This window comes from Gymnoscopelus braueri (genome assembly GCF_963280865.1).
Source record: "Gymnoscopelus braueri genome assembly, chromosome: 8".
Taxonomy (NCBI): domain Eukaryota; kingdom Metazoa; phylum Chordata; class Actinopteri; order Myctophiformes; family Myctophidae; genus Gymnoscopelus; species Gymnoscopelus braueri.
Window position 1 is genome coordinate 40,260,398 of NC_137609.1, and position 20,047 is coordinate 40,280,444.

General features: G+C 39.9%; 1 protein-coding gene across 2 annotated transcripts in view; it reads left to right on the plus strand.

Annotated features, from left to right (window-relative positions):
• Positions 1 to 20,047, plus strand: part of LOC308089996 (relaxin receptor 2-like) — a 231,202-nt gene that overhangs the window by 11,993 nt on the left and 199,162 nt on the right. For both annotated transcript variants that reach the window (XM_080435012.1, XM_080435011.1), the window contains exon 2: positions 8,813 to 8,968. In XM_080435012.1, coding sequence (XP_080291138.1) covers positions 8,896 to 8,968 — 73 coding nt within the window. In that variant the 5' untranslated portion in view covers positions 8,813 to 8,895. The remainder of the gene's footprint in view (positions 1 to 8,812; positions 8,969 to 20,047) is intronic.

Sequence of the window (20,047 nt, forward strand, 5' to 3'; positions counted from 1 at the left end):
ATTTCATAACTTATAAATGGCCGAAATGTACATAGGGCTGAAGTGGTTAATGTTTTGTAATAATAATTCAAATCTACAAAGTAACTAGTAACTAAAGTTTTCAAATAATTGTAGTGGAGTAAAAGTATAATATTTGCCTATGTAGTGGAGTAGAAGTATAAAGTATTGAAAATTGGAAATACTCCAGTAAAGTAAAAGTACCTAAACATTTTACTTAAGTACAGTACTTTAGTAAATGTACTTAGTTACTTTCCACCACTGGACGACACTGTGGAGAAAATGTATTGATTGATTGATTGATTGATTGAATGCTTTATTAGACAGAAATGTAAACAGCATGAGGTACAGTCAGACATTTAGGCTAAAAGGATAACGTCCTATTCAATTCATCATAGAACTCCACTGCAAGGTTATTATAGTTTTGCATTTTTCATTTGTTTTGATTTCGTTTTGACTTCATGTTTTCAATCTCGGCTCATTTTTTTTCAATGTATTCAAATGCCTTAGTTTTAGTCTATTTTCTATTTTTGTTTTAGTGTTATTTTTAGTGGCGAGATTCGAATTTGTACAAATTTGTGAAATTTTACATTAATTACATTACATTTAAATACAAGGCAAGCCTTTTACTTGTAACACAGTATTTATTTCCACCACTCTCATATCCGCACATTACTGTAAATCACCTCCATTGAGGCCCCTTCAATTGCACGGTTGCCTGCTCCCAATTACAGATCAACCGATCTTTATCTCATAAATGAAGGCTCCGATCCAATTTGAGAGAAGGCACCTGCAACAGCGGAGAAAGCAGCTAAATGAACTCTTCCCCAGGCCAGGCTTGACTAGTTCAACTTAATTAATGATTAATGAAGATGAATGATTAATCTCTCATTTGCCTTATTGGAGGCCCATGCCCCAGCTGTGGCGGGTTGCCAGGCTGATGCTGAGGTGCAGCGGTGCCGTCCTTGGATTATGTTCCTGTTTGCAATTAGAACTGCAGCAGGGGGGGGGGGGGGGGGCACGGTGGCGCAGACTCTAGCACTGTCGCCTCACAGCTAGAAGGTCCTGGGTTCGATTCCCGCCGGGGACGCTGTGGGCGCTGTGGGGCGTGTTCTCTCCTCCGCGTGATCGGTGCCCATACCCCAGGTGGGGTTGGCGATAGGGCCTTTCTGTGTGGAGTTTGCAATATGTTCTCCCCATGTCTCCTAGGGTAGGTACCCTCACAAAAACATGCAGTAATCCTGGTCTCTATACTGCCTCCCCCTGGTCAGCCTGATGGAGGGGAAAGGAACTGGTTGGAATAACGTGTTCCTTCCACGCGCTACGTCTAACCAGGGAACCTCCCCCCTGTCAGGTGATAAGAAGCGGCTTGCTAGCTCTCATGCATTTGAAGGAGGCATGAGCTCGGCTCTAGGCTCTCCCTAGGCTGGCAGAGGGAGTGTAGCGCCCAGGATTACATAGACAATTGGCACTGGGTGAAAAAATGGGTTACAAAATCGTGGGATAGAAATTTTGAGAAAAACTGCAACAGACTCACTCCCAATCTTCCGCCTTAATCTGAAGACTCACCTCTACAGACTCCACCTCAGCCCGTAAATATAGCGTGTTATGTAGACAGATGCCAGATTCATTTGTAGACCTGGCATCCTATAGTTTGTATAGTTTCAATGTACAGATTATTTATTTTGTGATATTATCATTAGTCACCGATGAAGAGCACACCCAGAAATCACGTGACCACAACAAAAAAACAACTAACTCCCTTCATGTTAAAGGATTGTTGTTTTTCTGCTGTTTAAAAAAAAAGGAAAAAAAGCCAAGGACCCCCAAAATGATATGTATTTGGCCGCGGACCCCCATCTCAAAATATGTTGCTCCAGGGACCCACCAGAAGCAAAGCTTTGAGTTGAACATGTATATATACAAAGATTTGCACACATTTTCAGGATTTTTCAAAAAATAGCAGATCTACAAGCTCATAGCGCGGCACAGAGTGCCGCGCTATGAGCTTGTACATCTGCTATTTTTTAATAGCCAAATAAATCGTAAAATGAGACAGATGCGTTCCCGGTCTGGATTAAGAAGGGCTGAGGAAGACTTGGAGATGAAACGTGTTTAATCGTAAGCCCATTTATTGAAGGCACAGCAGGGTGCCTTGTTATTCCTCCTCTTATGACTTATTGATCACAAAGCCAAGACGCAAGTCGTCTCCTCGTCTTTGGTCTTATATGAGCTTTGGTCCAAAGAGCACATGTTTTTTTGCTGTGCAAATCTGTTGGCGTTTGATCTCTATGTATCAATCCATGGTTGAACGAGAGAAACCAGACCATCTAAAAATTACAAATAGTACATTTTACCATTTTAATACATTATAAATGCGCACAGAACGTGCAAGTTTATGTGCATAAATTACCTCCAGCGTTAGGTGGGGTCGCGAGTCAATGGCCGCATTATTTTGGGTTTGTGGGCTGAAAAGTTTGGGAACCCATTGGCCCATGCATTAACTCACCAGGAGTGATCTATACTTTGACTCAAGTACTGGGGTTGAGTATTCTGCCCACCCCTGCTGAAATGTCCGAGTGTAAACAGATGTTTCTTGTCACGTTTATCTGGCTGTGTGGTCAGGATGTGTGGAGAAGATTAAAGAAAAGCTTTCCCATCTCTCTTTACCCAGGCCTGCTTTTCTGGGTTGTTGGCTCATTTTCAGCAAAGCCCTTATCCTAATGCGCCACGCACGGACACACGCTCGCACTATCTTTCATTACTTAAAGGTAGGGTAAGTGATTTGCTTTTGTTAAATTAAGTGTTAAATAGCTCTATATTCTGAGAGTACTCATTGCTACAGAGCGTTTGTTGGGTCACAGGGGTCTCTCCAGCTCTTTAGTAAACAGAAAATGCATTTTCAGTGCTCTCTCCTGATTGGCTTAAACTTTGTCACCTACCTGAAAATATACTATATTCTGTTTACTAAAGAGCTGGAGAGACCCCTGTGACCCAACAAACGCTCTGTAGCAATGATTACTATCAGAATATAGTACTTTAACCTTTTAACAAAACAAAAAAATCCCCAAAAATATCACTTACCCTACCTCTGAGTACTGTGCCATGCTTATTTATGGCAGTTTGGCTCCGAGTGCCACAGCCAAAATTCATTGTAAAGAAAAAGTGCTTAGGAGCCGAGATACAGCCTTTTCCAGTAAAAAAGTTAAACAAAGAGTGAATGGAGCAGACGTCACGTGGCGCTCAGGGCGCTCAGGCCACGTGACGTCTTAGACGTCATGTGGCACTGAATGAGTTAAGTAACATTTTGAGGTATTTGTCCTTTACTTGAGTATGTTCAATTTCCAATACTTTTACTTCTACTCCACTACATCTCAGGGGCAAATATTGTACTTTTACTCCACTACAATTATTTGAACATTTTAGTTACTAGTTACTTTTCAGATATTAATTATATTATAAAACATACATTAACCACTTTAGTCCTATTTTATTCCTAGGCTATTTGAAAATAGCCGATCTACAAGCTCACAATGCGACGCGTTGTGAGCGAGTTGTGAGCCTGCTATTTTCAAACGTTGTCGTACCTTTACTTTTGGTACTTTAAGTATATTTTGATACTTTTGTACTTTTACTCAAGTAAAGTTTTAATTCTGGACTTTTTCTTGTAACAGAGTATTTCTACATTGCAGCATTGATACTTTTACTTAAGTAAAACATTCGAGTACTTTTTCCACCACTGACGATGGTAGAATTATTGTCTTTATTATATTATTTTTCATAACAGGTCATTCTAAGGGGTCATGGAATCAGGGACTGTCTGGAAACAGGCCTGTTTAGCTTACGGCTCCAGAGAATCCCTACATTTCAGTCAGTCCTCATGGTATTGCGAGACACTATTTGGCCGCAAAGCCTCTAACAATGGCTTTGTTAAAGCCAATAAAGCTTCCAAAATCGGGTTTGGCATCGGATCCAAAAACCTGGCATCGGCTGGGCTCTGTGAAATACAGGTTCAGGTTACACTATTTGTACCCGTAGTTACATTTAGTTACATAAACATTTTACACACACAGAAAATTAGATAATCGTGATAAAATGCTAAAATAATCAGACGTAAAAGGAAACGAAAACCCTCTAAACCAATTAAGGAATAGAAAAGTGCAGGCCTCTGAGATCACACTGGGAGTGTGAATGCAAAGTTTAACGCCGATCGGAACACACACACACACACACACACACACACCCCCACACACACACACACACACACACACACACACACACACACACACACACACTTTTACTCCACTACAATTATTTGAAAACTTTAGTTACTACTGTAGTTACTTTGTAGATTTTGATTATTATTACAAAACATACATTAACCGCTTGAGCCCTATATACATTTTTATACATTTGAAAACTTGAAATGGGACCTTCTGCATAATGAGTACTTTTACTTTTGGTACTTGAAGTACATTCTTATGCCAATACTTTTGTACTTTTACTCAAGTCAATTTTGAATTCCGGACTTTTACCTGTAATGGAGTATTGCAGTATTGATACTTTTACTTAAGTACAACATATGAGTACTTTTTCCACCACTGCTCTTAGAAAATACACACATAATAATCACACACGCTGTTTGAGGACGAGACCAGTCACCCTACACATAACAACAGTCCAGCAACCACCAGCAACATACACTTCAGAACCATGGACAGCAACCCCAGCAACATGTCAGCGACAGACTTGCATGAAAGCCTTATACATGACGTTCTAGATCATACATGGGCAACTAGCGGCCCGGGGGGCCACATGCGGCCCCCACCTTCACTTAACCCATTGAGACCTGAAGCCGATTCTACATGTCTCCTAAATCTCAACAGTTTTCTGAAAAACGTATGTTTCTATATCAGTGGTGCTCAATCTTTTTCATGTCAAGGACCCCCAGAATGATATGTATTTGGCCGCGGACCCCCATCAAAATATTTTGTTCCAGGGACCCCCCAGAAGCAACGATTTGAGTTAAAAATGTTCGCTTTAAAAATATATATTCAAAGATTTGCACACATTTTCAAGATTTTTCAAAAATAGCAGATATACAAGCTCGTAGCGCGGCACTCGGTGCCGCGCTATGAGCTTGTATATCTGCTATTTTTGAATAGCCTAAAGTGTAAAATAATGCTTTTTAGCTCAAATCTAAAAATGACACTAAAAATTCCAGGTATTAATGCGGAACACTGATATATCTGTTCCAAACATGCAAACATGACCCGCTTTACTTACTTCAGTAATGACTAGTATTACAATTATATTGTCTTTTTTTTATGTCCAATGTATTTGTATTTAAGTTCATAAAGTTAACATAAGTATAACTAAATGCATTTGAAATTAAATAAAATTAACTTTTCAGGATTCCAATAAAAAAATGGCAAAACAAAAAAAACTGGATTCCAATTCAAAAATAGCGAAAATAGCAGATCTACAAGCTCAAAACGCGTCGCACTGCGACGCGTTTTGAGCCTGTAGATCTGCTATTTGTGCTACTTTTGTGTAACATAGAATGGCGAAGTATGGCATTAATTTACGAAAGAAGTAATGGAGAGATAAGAGGTGTCTGCCCGACAGCATTATGCAATGTGGCCCTCTGGAGTGAGTGTGGAAATATAGTGGCCCTCTCCATCATTGCCCATCCCTGTTATAGGTGCAGATTTACTTTAAACGTGCTTAACCCATTGAGACCTGAAGCCGATTCTACATGTCTCCTAAATCTCAACAGTATTCTGAAAAACGTATGTTTCTATATCAGTGGTGCTCAAACTTTTTCATGTCAAGGACCCCCAAAATTATATATATTTGCCCGCGGACCCCCATCAAAATATTTTGTTCCAGGGACCCCCCAGAAGCAACGATTTGAGTTAAAAATGTTCGCTTTAAAAATATATATATTCAAAGATTTGCACATATTTTCACGAATTTTCAAAAATAGCAGATATACAAGCTCGTAGCGCGGCACTCGGTGCCGCGCTATGAGCTTGTATATCTGCTATTTTTGAATAGCCCAAAGTGTAAAATAATGCTTTTTTAGCTCAAATCAAAAAATGACACAGTTACAGGTCTTAATGGGTTAATGACAGCTGGCGTTACATTTTTTATTCTGACTGATAATTCTGCGCAATAACCGTTCTCCCAAATAAACCATAACCGCACAACACAACAGCGGCAGCCGGAACAAAATCCGTTGGCATCGAGGCCTACATGTTTTCTTTCTTGCTGAAGCAAGTTTTTTTTTGCCATCTGCCAACCTTGCCCGGGTTTGTTGTGGCGATATTTGACTGTCAAATACTTATTTCATGGTATTGGGGTGCCAGTATGTTAGAATGCAGATCTTTGAGCACATATTGGACTGAGATTTTTAATACTCTTACAGAATTAAGTGGGACACTCATTGAGCCTAATGCCATTACCGCTCTGTTTGGTATTTCCCAACTGCCTCTGTCTAGATCTCAAGCAGACCTGATAGCCTTTGTAACACTGCTGGCAAGACGCCTAATACTTATGAGATGGAAATCGCCAATTCTGCCTTCCCATACTCAATGGATAAGAGACATTTTTTATAACTTATATTAGATACACATTGAGAGGCTCTTGATAGGCAATTCCATGACATATGGGATCCCTTCCTGATTTACGCAGACAGAATTACTTTCCAGGAATTTTGCTACTTAAAAGGTGTGTGTGTGTGTGTGTGTGTGTGTGTGTGTGTGTGTGTGTGTGTGTGTGTGTGTGTGTGTGTGTGTGTGTGTGTGTGTGTGTGTGTGTGTGTGTGTGTGTGTGTGTGTGTGTGTGTGTGTGTGTGTGTGTGTGTGTGTGTGTGTGTGTGTGTGTGAGGATTGTTTTAATGTTTTACCTTTTGTTGTGGTTCCTTCAATGTGAAGGCCTGTATGTTTTTCCCTTTCCCACTATGGCACATTCCCTTTCCCTCTATGGTTCATATCATGAACCGAATTCATTTGTTTATTAATGTGCAGAAATTAAATTAGAACGCAAGTTTTCATTTGCTCCGTTTCCACACTGTTGTGAGACATTGCCCTGAAACCTTTCTTTGATCTGAGTAGCAGAAGGTGTTACTCCTGAGGAGATGAAGGAGGCCAAACTACCTGTACAAGCAAGCCCTGCCCATGCCAGGGGGTTACTGCCCTGCTGTGGACAGTTTTCTAGGGTTTGGTTTGCAGAGGTTAAATACTGCTCTAAAAAGGAGTTTAGGGGCTCATGGAAGGACGGCACGGTGGGAGAAGGAGGGAGAGTTTATAGCTCAGGGTTCAGCCCCTCTTGGGCTTTGAGGACCGGACAGAGAAACTGTATTTGTTTTTTTATGCTGTTGAATTCCACAATGAACTTCATTCTTACCAGCTTGACCTTGATAGGACAGTATAGTAGTGTTGATTTTGACAGCAAATTTTGATATAGTTTCAGTCCTGTGAATACATTTCCATTTAGTTTTAGTCATATTTTAGCCATCGGAAATGTTTTACTGTTAGTCTAGTTTAAGTCGACTAAATATCATAAGATTTTAGTCGACTAAATCTTGCGTGACGCGTTGTGAGCTTGTAGATCGCTTGTAGATTGATTTTCAGAGCGCAACACCTGAGTGCAACCAAACATAAAATGACTTGTCTTTTAGTTCAACTGGATCTCTCACCAAACCAAATTGTGTCTATAAGCAATTGAACAGTATTACTGTACTGATCAATACACAGTTCTCTCTCTCAAAAATTAAACCATATTGAATGAAATAACGCAATTAACCCTATTTGAACAAGATGACAAAAAAAGAAGTGGAAAAAATAACACTGTTTGATAACCAGTGGTAGCCTAAGTTAGCTCGACATTTGAGGATAATTTATCTTCTGTAAATGTAAGAAAAAATTGATGATAAACGGTATGGGGGGGGGTTTCTACTTCTGGTCCGCTGTCAGCAAGCTACTTTGCATAATGTGAAGCAACAGATTGTTTTCTAGACAATACACAGGCGTTCATTGAAATTCCTCCTACTCACTGACAGGTGAGTCAGTAGAATGTATATACAGTATTATGTATTTTTAAAAACATTCTTAGTATTTGTGGTTATTTTCTTTTTTTTAAAACAAAGTAACCAATCTACATATATAAGAATAGTGTAACTAGCATCTATCAAAATAGGTGACAAGAAGGGATACAAGGAGAGTGCTAGGGGGTGAGGTGGATTCTGAAGAGACTGCTGTGGAAAATGCGTGTGAGTCTGCAGTTCCGCCAGGAGGGAGAAGCTTGTAGTGGAGCATTGGCCAGGATGTTTTACAGACGGTTCCGAGGTTTAATTGAGCAGGAAGGGGGGCGTGGGGTTAGATCACATCCTGAAGGATGTGCCATTGTCTTTGATTTCCTTGTAGGCACGCAGAGAGAGAGAGAGAGAGAGAGTGTGTGAGTGAGTCTCTTATGTCCCCACTGACGCGGTTGTCTTTGCTAATTTGATTATTTTTTTCATAATAATAAATCATGTTATTTATTTAATGTGGAGTGGCACCGCCGTACTAATGTGAAACGGGCAATGACAGACTATTGTGGTCATGCCATACAAGGTGACTGACTGTATGCAGCATTCTTTTCAGAGACAAAAATAAACAGGTTCACCCACACACCTGCAAACAGCAGATCCACATCTCCCGTGTGAATTCTGCCCTCTGTTAACCACATGAAGCCTAGCAGCGTCCCAATAAGAATGACGATCTGATGACTGCGGACTGAGTCATCTTCCCCTTGTTGTCTATACCGACAGGCTCCGCAAGGAATATCTAACCGAGAACCAACGGCTTGTTCGGGCGCACTTGGACCTTTCCAAGGACCGTGGGAACAAGGACCATGAGTGCCGAAAAAAGTTGGAGCACCAGGCTGGAGAAATCAGTCATCCTTTCCCTGATCAACTTCATCCTAGGTAAGTATTGATGAGAAATCCACCGTACAGTTTTTTTTTAGTAGTTTTGTTTTTGTTTTAACCCATTAAAGGAGAATTCCGGACAAATTAAGTGTTATCTTTGATGTCTCGTTACTCACCTACCGATGTGAAAAGTAGCGTTCTTTTTTTTCATATATTCCCCTGTCGTCATTTTTTAAACACCCTCCGTTGTTATAATGGGAGCGTGAGGGTTAGTGAAGTTCGTCTATTATAACCGACGCAATGTTATTTTTTTCTCTACTACGATTCATTGTAGAGTCTCATGATAGTCAAACATGCGCTGAAAATTCCTGCGAGCCTGCCGTTAATGGCGAACGATTTAACACTGGTTGCTTGTTTCCAGAATCTGGCAACACGAGTTGCCAGGTTCTGGAAGAAACAAGCAACCAGTGTTAAATCGTTCGCCATTGACGGCAGCCTCGCAGATAGTTTCAACGCATGTTTGACTATCATGAGACTCTACTATGAATACTAGTAGTGAAAAAAACAACTTTGCGTCGGTTATAATAGACGAATTTCACTAACCCTCACGCTCCCATTATAACAACGGAGGGTGTTTAAAAAATGACGACAGGGGAATATATGAAAAAAAAAACCGCTACTTTTCACATCGGTAGGTGAGTAACGAGACATCAAAGATAACACTTAATTTGTCCGGAATTCTCCTTTAAGACCTGGAACTCATCTCTGTCACTTTAGATTTCTTTGGCTATTCAAAAATAGCAGATCTAAAAGCTCATAGCGCGGCCGCGCTATGAGCTTGTAGATCTGCTATTTTTGAAAAATCTTGATTTTTTATTTTTTTTATTTAGAAAACATTTTTAAGAATCGCCTCAGGTCTTAATGGGTTAAGCTTCATTTACCCGGCGTAAGTAAGTACAGTATGCTGCGCACGAGCACTGTTCAGCAACGCCCTGCACACTCACACTGACACAGAACCATTCAAACCTGGGAACCGGCAAATACAACCACAGTCTTATGCTGTTGCTGCTCAATATGCTTTTTTTCAAAGTGGTTAAACTGATGTTGATGCTTATATTAACTCATTTTGCTGGGGACCCCCCTGTGTGTGTGATCATGCGGCCTATAGTTGCATCTTTTGGGCTTGTTTTCGTAGGCCTGGCCACTTGTTTTCTCTTGCAAAACCTGACAACATCTGTCTTTACCCCCAGGGGGTGTGTGTAGTCAATTAGCCTTGACAGAGCTTTGTTGTTTTCGGACCCCCTCCCAACCCAGTTCCAGCCTTTAGGGCAGTATAACACCAGGGTCTTCGGTTCAACTTCAGTCAGTGTTTCCTCCCTTTCTTTCACTGAGTTAGCAAGTCAGCTGTGAGGGACCACAAACGCTACACTATATATGACACAGCCGCCTGTTCAGTTCAGGTCAAAAACTGTTTCAGTCTGGATACAAAAGATGCATTGGGACATTTAGGAGTTCTGCAGTGTGGAATGGCGGTGGCTGGGTTGGGCTGCTTTAATTTTAAGTAGTCTGGACTACTGTTATGCTCATGTAATGGTCTTACAAAAAAGCCCATTGAGATTTAATTGTCTTCCCAAAAAGTCAATTGAGACACTTCTGCTAATTTATTCTCCCGCTACGCACCGTGTGTATTTTACACGTACCAAATGGATGTGTAAATGGATGTACAGTCTAACAACCAAGACTGCACCCTTGGTTGTGCTACTGAAACAGTGAAGGAAATATGGATAATAGCAAGGTTTATGAACTACTGAGAGAAGAGTAAGGGGAATGTTCACTCTTATCTCTAGCTCTGTCTTGCTCTTGCTCTTGCTCTCTCTACCTCAACCCCTTGTGCTATGGGGGCCTTGCATCATTTTATAATAATCAAATTGTGGGGGGTTTCCCATCCAGAGTAAAAAGCACAGGTTTTTTCACCCATCTCGTAGAGAGTGGTTGGGATAGTGTGATGTATGGGGCGGGTCATTCTGCACATGTGTTCTTTTTTTTTTACACATTAACCCATTAAGACCTGGAACTGTGTCATTTTTAGATTTGAGCTAAAAAGCATTATTTTACACTTTGGGCTATTCAAAAATAGCAGATATACAAGCTCATAGCGCGGCACCGAGTGCCGCGCTACGAGCTTGTAGATCTGCTATTTTTGAAAAATCGTGAAAATGTGTGCAAATCTTTGAATATATATATTTTTAAAGCGAACATTTTTAACTCAAATCTTTGCTTCTGGGGGTCCCTGGAACAAAATATTTTGATGGGGGTCCGCGGCCAAAAACATATAATTTTGGGGGTCCTTGACACGAAAAAGATTGAGCACCACTGACATAGAAACAAACGTTTTTCAGAAAACTGTTGAGATTTAGGAGACATGTAGAATCGGCTTCAGGTCTTAATGGGTTAATTAAATACATTTATCATCCCACGTTAACGTGCATGTTGCTTCAACAATTTTGTCCAAATCATCATCAATCAAGTCCCAGTTAGTGAAGCAGGGACGTGCTGACCACTGGGAAATGTGGGACAACTCCCGAACGGCCGGTCCATTCCAGGCCAAACTTTTTTTTTGCCCCCGTCTTAGGATCATTACGGTAATTTTTAGGCCGTGCCGGCCGCTGGTAATCCAGTTTTTGAGGCTGGGCGGCCCACAAAGTACCGTAAATATAACTAACAAAGTAAATAATCCTTGAGTAGCACCGGCCCACAGAGCAGAGAGACATCACATTGGCCCACTGGCTTGTCTATCATCTGAATACTGGCCTAGTGGCCCAATCACTGGCTACAGTGATCTACAAGCTCACAATGCATTTTGAGCTTGTAGATCGGCTATTTTCAAATGGCCCGAAATGTATATAGGGCTGAAGAGGTTAATGTAGGTTTTGTAATAATAATCAAAATCTACAAAGTAACTAGTAACTCAAGTTTTCAAATAATTGTATTGGCGTAAAAGTACAATATTTACCTCGGAGATGTATTTGAGTAGAAGTAAAAGTATTGAAAATTGGAAATGCTCCAGTAAAGTAGAAATACCTCAACATTATACTTAACTCATTCAGTGCCAATGACGTCGCAGACGTCACGTTTTTCATAAGCCCAGAGTACCAATGACGTCTGAGACGTCATGGAAAAAAAAAAGGTTCAGAACCCAAGATATGATGATTTGAAGATTTGCTGCTCCATTCACTTCTTGTTTAACTTCTTACTGAAAAGGCTGTATCTCGGCTCCAAAGCACTTTTTTTTTACAATGTATTTTTGGCCTTGGCACAGGGGTGATATAGCCAGAAATATTTTTGGCACTGAATGAGTTAAGTACAGTACTTGAGTAAATGTACTTAGTTACTTTACACCACTGTATTTGAGATTCCCAGGCTGAATTAGGTTGTCCCTGCAGTGAAGTCATAACTTTCCCACAAAGCACAGAATATCGAATTATTCTATCCGTCCTTTGCTGATCCATTGCAAAGATCTAGGGGCGGGGCGGCAGTGGCTCAGAGGGAGGCTATAATTCTCGGCTCCCCATGGGTTAGTGTCGAAGTGTCCTTGATGTGTCTGTGTGTGAATGGGTGGATGTAATGTAATGCACATTGTGAAGCATTCGTCATTTATCTAATATCCCCGCCTGTTGGACAGGAGATGTTTTGGTAATCACATTCTGTCTTGCTGGGTTAACCCATTAAGACCGGGAACGCGCCTGTCACTGTGTAACCACGTAAACCATTATTTTATACTTTGGCTATTCAAAAATATTTTTGAAAAATCGTGAAAATGTTGTGCAAATCTTTGAATATATATATATATATATATATATTTATTTTTTTCTCTCATAACATTTTCACTAAAATCTGTCCTTCTGGGGATTCTACAAATGTCTTCTAAATCCTAACGGTTTTCTTTTTTTAAACTTATATTGCTATAATATCAGTGGTTCTCAAACTTTTTCTTGTCAAGGACCTCCCAAAATTATATGTATTTGTCCGCAGACCCCCCAGCCCCCCCCCCCCCCCATCTCAAAATATTTTGTTCCAGGGACCCCCCCAGAAGCAAAGATTTGATTTAAAAATGTATATATACATTTCCCCCCCAAAAAATAGCAGATCTACAAGCTCGTAGCGTGGCACTCTGAGCTAGTGAGTATATCTGCTATTTTTTAATAGCCAAAGAAATCTAAAAATGACACAGATGCTTTCCTCCCAGTCTTAATGGGTTAAACATCCTGTCATGTGCGGTTCTTTTTCTTTTTCCATTCATTTATAATCCAAGGTTCAACAACTCAGCTGTGGCAATATTGCAGGCAGTAAAATTCTTGCACTTGTTGCTTCACAACATGGACGAAATGCAAAATGGCCTACAGTATGTCTTGGGGCTGTTGCATAGACTTTGTCACTGCATGTATGATATTTTTTAAAGTGAACATTCGTAACTCAAATCTTTGCTTCTGGGGATTCTACAAATGTCTTCTAAATCCTAACTGTAAAAAAAGAAGATAATACTAACTTATGTTGCTACAATATCAGTGGTTCTCAAACTTTTTTCACGTCAAGGACCCCCAAAACGATATGTATTTTATTTCACAATTCCATTGGGATTCATGGGTGAGTGAACAAGTGTGGGAACAGAGTATTTGATTTGGAACAGACCCGTCTTTGCACTTTCTGTCATATAGTGACATTGCCCGGCGTGTGTCCCTGTCCACATCCAGTGGTGGAAAGTAACTAAGTAACTATTTTATATGATAAAGTGGGTTGGCCATCTCTCACAGTTCGTAGAAAGCAACATTGTATGTTATTTATTTATAAGGCCTTGTGTGGTAAACTTCCTTTATACCTAACCTCGCTTTTGGAACCAAAGGTTACTGGTCACTCAACACGTTCACAAACACACATTAGATATACCAGTCCACGTAAAAGCAGTGAACATGGAAAAACTGCTTTCATGTATTATACTCCACACAAATGGAACAAACTTCAGGACTCTCTGAAACTGGTGCGATTGGTCTCAATAGAGACATTCAGGGTGCTTCTTGAGGACACACTACATAGTGACTGTACCTGTTTCATGTAACACTGTTTATTTGCATCTGATTTTTAATCTCTGTGTTGTTATCCATGTCCTCACTGTATTGTCTGATTCACCGCCTTTTGCGATTATTTTAATGTTGCTTTATGCTTCTGCTTTTCTTTTTTGCTTTATTGTCAAAGTTGTGACATTGTAATGTGATTCAAATGTTTGTTAACAGGGCGTCCTTGAAAAAGAGAGCTTGCTCTCAATGGGTTTCCCTGAATAAATAAAGGAAAAAGAGCGAAAGAAAGAAGTACATATACTCAAGTACTTTACTTATGTACACTTTAGCATTTTTTTTTTTACTTTACTGGAGGATTTCCTATTTTCAGTACTTTGAAAACTTTAGTTACTTTGTAGATTTGGATTATTCTTACAAAACATACATTAACCACTTCAGCCCTATACTTAACCTATAGGGCTGAATGGGTACTCTCTCCTGATTGGCAGAAATGTTGTCACCTACCTGAAAATGTATTTTCTGTTTATTAAAGAGCTGGAGAGACAGGGAAACCCTTGTTACTGAACAAACACTCTATAGCAATGATTACTATCAGAATATAAAGCTTTAACCCTTTAACAAAAAAACTTTTTGTTTTAACCAAAAAAATATCACTTACCCTCATCGGGTGCCAGAATTAATTTATTAATTAAGTCTGCCAGCGTTTTTGAGCATTTTTACTAACCTTTCAAGAGCCACAGAATATTTCGTTCCAGGACGATCGACACACCAAAAGACAAAGACAGCAAAAGACGGAGGAGTGTCTCTGCTTCCATCGGGGAGAAAAAGCGTGTCACCGCGACCCTCTGTTATTTAGTTATTGGCTGTTGAATATAGCTTGTTTAAAAACAAGAAAGCAGAGAAAAATGTATCTTTCTAAATCCTTTAACATTAGATCGGACGGGGCTGGGTTTGTTGTGATCACGTTATTTCCGGTTACGCGTTATTTTATCTACTCTTCTCCAGAAGTCATAGGATCACTCATAGGTTGGGGAACAGCGCCATCTAGCGTAAGCACTGAAAACACTGTGTGGGCGTGTTACACGTGACACGTCTTTGTCACTCTGGGCTTTGGAAAAAATGGACGTGTTACACATCATTGGCACTGAATGAGTTTAGTACAACATTTGATTAATTCTTCCACCACTGTCCAATAGCCTCTACTCTGTTGTGTTGTTGCCCATGCCCAGAATAGGGACATTGGGGTTAGTGTGGTTAAGAGTCCACATTTAATCATCCTATTTTGCTGTACTACTGCAGTAGCCTGGTAAAATCTCATTTGCATTTGATTTCAGGAATTGGGTTTGGCCTGCGAGCTTATCTGGGCGTTTCTGCATCGTCCACAAAATGGACTAGCCTATCAGCGGCCTCACTCATTGTTCTGTGACTGACAGCGAACGTTGGCCAATCAGGTGGAACCCGAGTGAACCCGAATGGAGCCGAGTAGTAGTACAGCCGAGCGAAAACAAATGGCGGCCATTAAAACTCTCTCCGCTCTTTTGTCCGCTGTTTTAAAACTTCAACACGCTCTCAAACTTCTTTTTTTGTCGCACAGAATTTACTTTTAAGTCACATCCACAGCCAAAAATGCAAACGGGCCCTCATGCCAGACTCACTCCTTGAAATCAAATACAAATGAGATTTCCGGAGGGGGGGTTTACGAGGCTACTACTGCAGAGGTCATTTTAATTAGATGTTTATGTGTACCCGTAACTCCTCTGTTTACTTGAGTTTAAAATGGTTTAAGTGTTTGTTTGGTTCTCAGCGGTCTCAGCGGTCTTTGAAGGGGCTCCAGGGGATCCATAGGAAAACTTTATTAATGTAGAATCACAATCAGTCTAACCACTTTAACCCTATTTTACGCTTATGCAAAAACAGCTTGTAGATCTGCTTTTTCTCATTGAAAAGAAAAAATCAATGCATTTTTAACACACGTCTTCTCTTATGGGGGTCACTGGCACAACATGTTTTCAGATGGGGGTCCAAATACACACTTTAACCCATTAAGATCTTGAACGCATCTGTGTCACTTTTTGATTTGAGCTAAAAAGCATTATTTTACACTTTGGCTATTCAAAAATAGCAGATATACAAGCTCATAGCGTGGCACCGAGTGCCGCACTACAAGCTTGTAGATCTGCTATTTTTGAAAAATCAAGAAAATGTGTGCAAATATTTGAATGCATATATTATATTTTTTAACTCAAATCTTTGCTTTTGAGATGGGGGTCCGTGGCCAAATACATATCATTTTGGGGTCCTTGACACGAAAAAGTTTGAGAACCACCGATACAGCAACATAGGTTTTTTTCAAAAAACTGTTGGGATTTAGAAGACATTTAGTAGAATCGGAACCTCAGGTCTTAATGGGTTAAGGGATGAAACGGGTTGAGAGGCACTATAATTGAAGCACAGAGAAGCCTGTATAGCAGGGGTGGGCAACTTTGATGATGGAGAGGGCCACTATATTTCCACACTCACTCCAGAGGGCCACATTGCATTAATCTTATCTCCGTATTTTAACTTTTTTCGTAAATTAATGCCGTACCATTTACCATTCTAATTCACACAAAAATAGCAGATCTACAAGCTCAAAACGCGTCGCAGCGCGATGCGTTTTGAGCTTGTAGATCGTCTATTTGTGCTATTTTTGAATTGGAATCCTGAATTTCTTTTTGCTATTTTTGAATTAGAATCCTGAAAGGTATACATTTTTATTTAATTTCAAATGCATTTGAACTTAAATACAAATACAAAAACATTGGACATAAAACAGACAATATAATTTGAATACTAGTCATTAAGCTACTAATATAGACTGAAGTAATTAAAGCGGGTCATGATTGCATGTTTGGAATTGTAAATCAATAATATATCAGTATTCCGGTATTAACCTGCGGGCCACATTAAGTGAAGGTGTGGGCCACATGTGGCCCCCGAGCCGCCAGTTGCCCACGTATGCTGTATAGGATCTACTCTGCCTTCTGGTCTCAGGGTTGTCAAACTTGGTTTTTCATGGTTTTGTTTAACTAACGCTAATACTAAAATAACTCGGCCATAGATGAGAGCTCAGAGCAAAAGCGCCAAACCAATGTGAGATATGTGATGTCTCCAGTGGTGGAAAAAGTACATCATTTTTTTAAAACTTAAGTAAAAGTATTAATACTGTATGTCAATGTAGAAGTACTCTGTTACAAGTAAAAGTCCGGAATTTAAGATTCACTTGAGTAAAAGTACAAAAGTATTGGTATCAAAATATACCTCATTCAGTGCCAATGAAATAAAAAAATATGTTCGTACTGTGCCAGCAATTTTTCAATTTTCAAAATTTTTCAAGTAGTCACAGAATATTTATCTCCAGTATAATCGATCTCTTGATGGTTGCTAATCACTGAGGGTTGCACTGTGTGGTTTCACAAATGTCAACGAGGTCATCGCGACCTTGTTGACATTAATTGTCTGCTTTTGGAAATAACATGTCTGGGCCAAAAATACATAGTAAAAACAAAAGTGCTCAGGAGCCGAGATACAGCCTTTTTCAGTAATAAGTTAAACAAGAAGTGAATGGAGCAGCACATTTTCAAATGATGATATCTTGGGGTTTTTTTTAAAACTTTTTTTCAAAAACACGTCAAACACGTCATTGGCACGTTGCGCCATTGTGGTAAAACACGTGAAACACGTCAATGGCACTCAATGAGTTAAAGTACAAAGTAAAAGTACTCATTATGCAGTATGTCCCGGGTTTCTAGTCCCCTGATAGTCTACCCTGAGGAAGACTTATCTTGTCGAAACGTTGGTTTCCTGATTTGTTTTTAAATACATTTTTGCATCGTGGCTAAGAGTTGTGTGGCCTTCTCCTTCCCAACATTATAATCTGCCATGCATGGTCAGCACCTCATCAACAATGCCGTGCGCTCCCTCCCTCTCCTGTGTTTGCGTGATAGTCTGCTTTTGAAATAACTGCTTGGAAATAAATCTTCAAATGGAGAACATGAGTTCTTTTGACAGACTGCTCTTCCTCTCTGTACTGCGTACCGGCACTGAATCTTAAAGTGGTATGGTGCACCAGACCATACCGGCCCACTTTCACTTTCGCTTCAACCGGATGGTTGAAGCGGGGGATCTGAACCATAGATCTAAGACACAGCTCAATGTCAGCGGAAAGGTTGCCAGATTCACTTGAGCGGTGATCGCTGTGTGGGATTCAGCTTTGTGCTCAGGTGAATACAAATGTGTGCTCTGGATTCATTGCCATTGGTGGAAAGTAACCAAGTACATTTACTCAAGTACTGTTCTTAACACATGGGGTGCCAAAACCGTATATATACGGTTTTGGTGTTTTTTTTTCTTTTTTTTTCCCCTTCTTTTTCCCACACGGGAGGGGCTAGAGCAGCTCTGGGAGTACCCATTGTGATCCTGAGAAGGATAGGCCAGATGGATCACCGAAAAAAAAAAACATGGCTCCCCGTCCGCTTCCTGTCTATTTCCTTCTTTAAAACGTCTGTATCTCCGAATCTGTTTCCGGTGGGGAAAACCGGTCATCGCGCTACATGAATGCATGCTTTTTTTACGTGGATTTGCTCGTCGTGGAGTCTAGAGCTTTAAACAGCAGAGCGCAGTCAATGGGGAGAATGCTGGCACCCACGGTAAGTTGTTATTAAAAAATTCAGGCACCCAATGTGTTAATTACAATTTTGAGGTATTTTTTTTTCTACCTTACTGGAGTATTTCCAATTCTCTGTACTTTTTCTTCTACTCCGCTACATCTCAGAGGCAAATACTATATTTTTACTCCACTACAAGTATTTGGCAACTCTATTTACTAGTTACTTTGTAGATTTTGATTATTATTACTTAACATACATTAACGGTTAACCACTTCAGCTCTGTATACATTTTGGCCATTTGAAAATAGCCGATCTACAAGCTCACAATGTGTCGCGATGCGACACATTGTGAGCTTGTAGATCGGCTATTTTCAAAGGACTTTTAGACATTTCACACATTTGAAAACCTGTGAAATTGGACATTCTGCATAATGAGTACTTTCTACTTTTGGTACTTTAAGTACATTTTGAATTTCGATACCAATACTTTTGTAATTTAGAATTCCGGACTTGTAACGGCGTACTTCTGCATTGCAGTATTGATACTTTTACTTACAGTAAGTTAAAAGTTTGAGTACTTTTTTTCCACCACTGTTCATTGGAAAAAAAATCACACCCAGTGTGAAGTGGGCGGTGTGGTCACAGTGGTCATCACAGTGATGGAAGTTCACTTAAAGAAAAGTAATATTGTGGACCAACACCCCTAACTTAAAAAAAAACATAAATGTGTTTTTTTTTTAAGTGCATAGTCCCAAAAACCATAAATGTGTTTTTTTTAAGTGCATAGTCCTATTTATAGGGCTATGCACAATTGTCATGTTTCACTAGCCAATCACAGTCCTGAATAGACTGTGATTGGCCAATCACGGTGCAGGGTTAGGGGGGTACACTGGTGGCCAATCACAGCGCAGGATTGGGGGGTGCAAATATCCAAACCTCACATATAGGGGCGGTTTCACCGCCCAAAAACTGCAAAAAGAGGAAGGAGAAGATACGTGAATACAATTATAAAGTATTTATGGTGACGTGGTTTTACAGAGATTAAAAATGCCAACCGCCCTTCATCGGTAAGGTGCTGCATGCTAAAGCCGTTAAGGTCTACATCACAGCTGGATAATCACATTAATTGGCAGACTCTACTTCACTTCATTAATCAACCACTCAATCATTAAAAACATGGCCATGGAGCAATAATTGCAGGCAGTGGTGGAAAGTAACTAAGTACATTTACTTAAGTACTGTACTTAAGTACAATGTTTAGGTATTTGTACTTTACTGGAGTATTTCCAATTTTCAATACTTCTACTACTTAGTTAGTTTCTTTTTTGTTTTTGTTTATTACAAAGCATACATTAACAATATTAACTATACATTTCGGCCATTTGAAAATGGCAGATCTACAAGCTCACAATGCG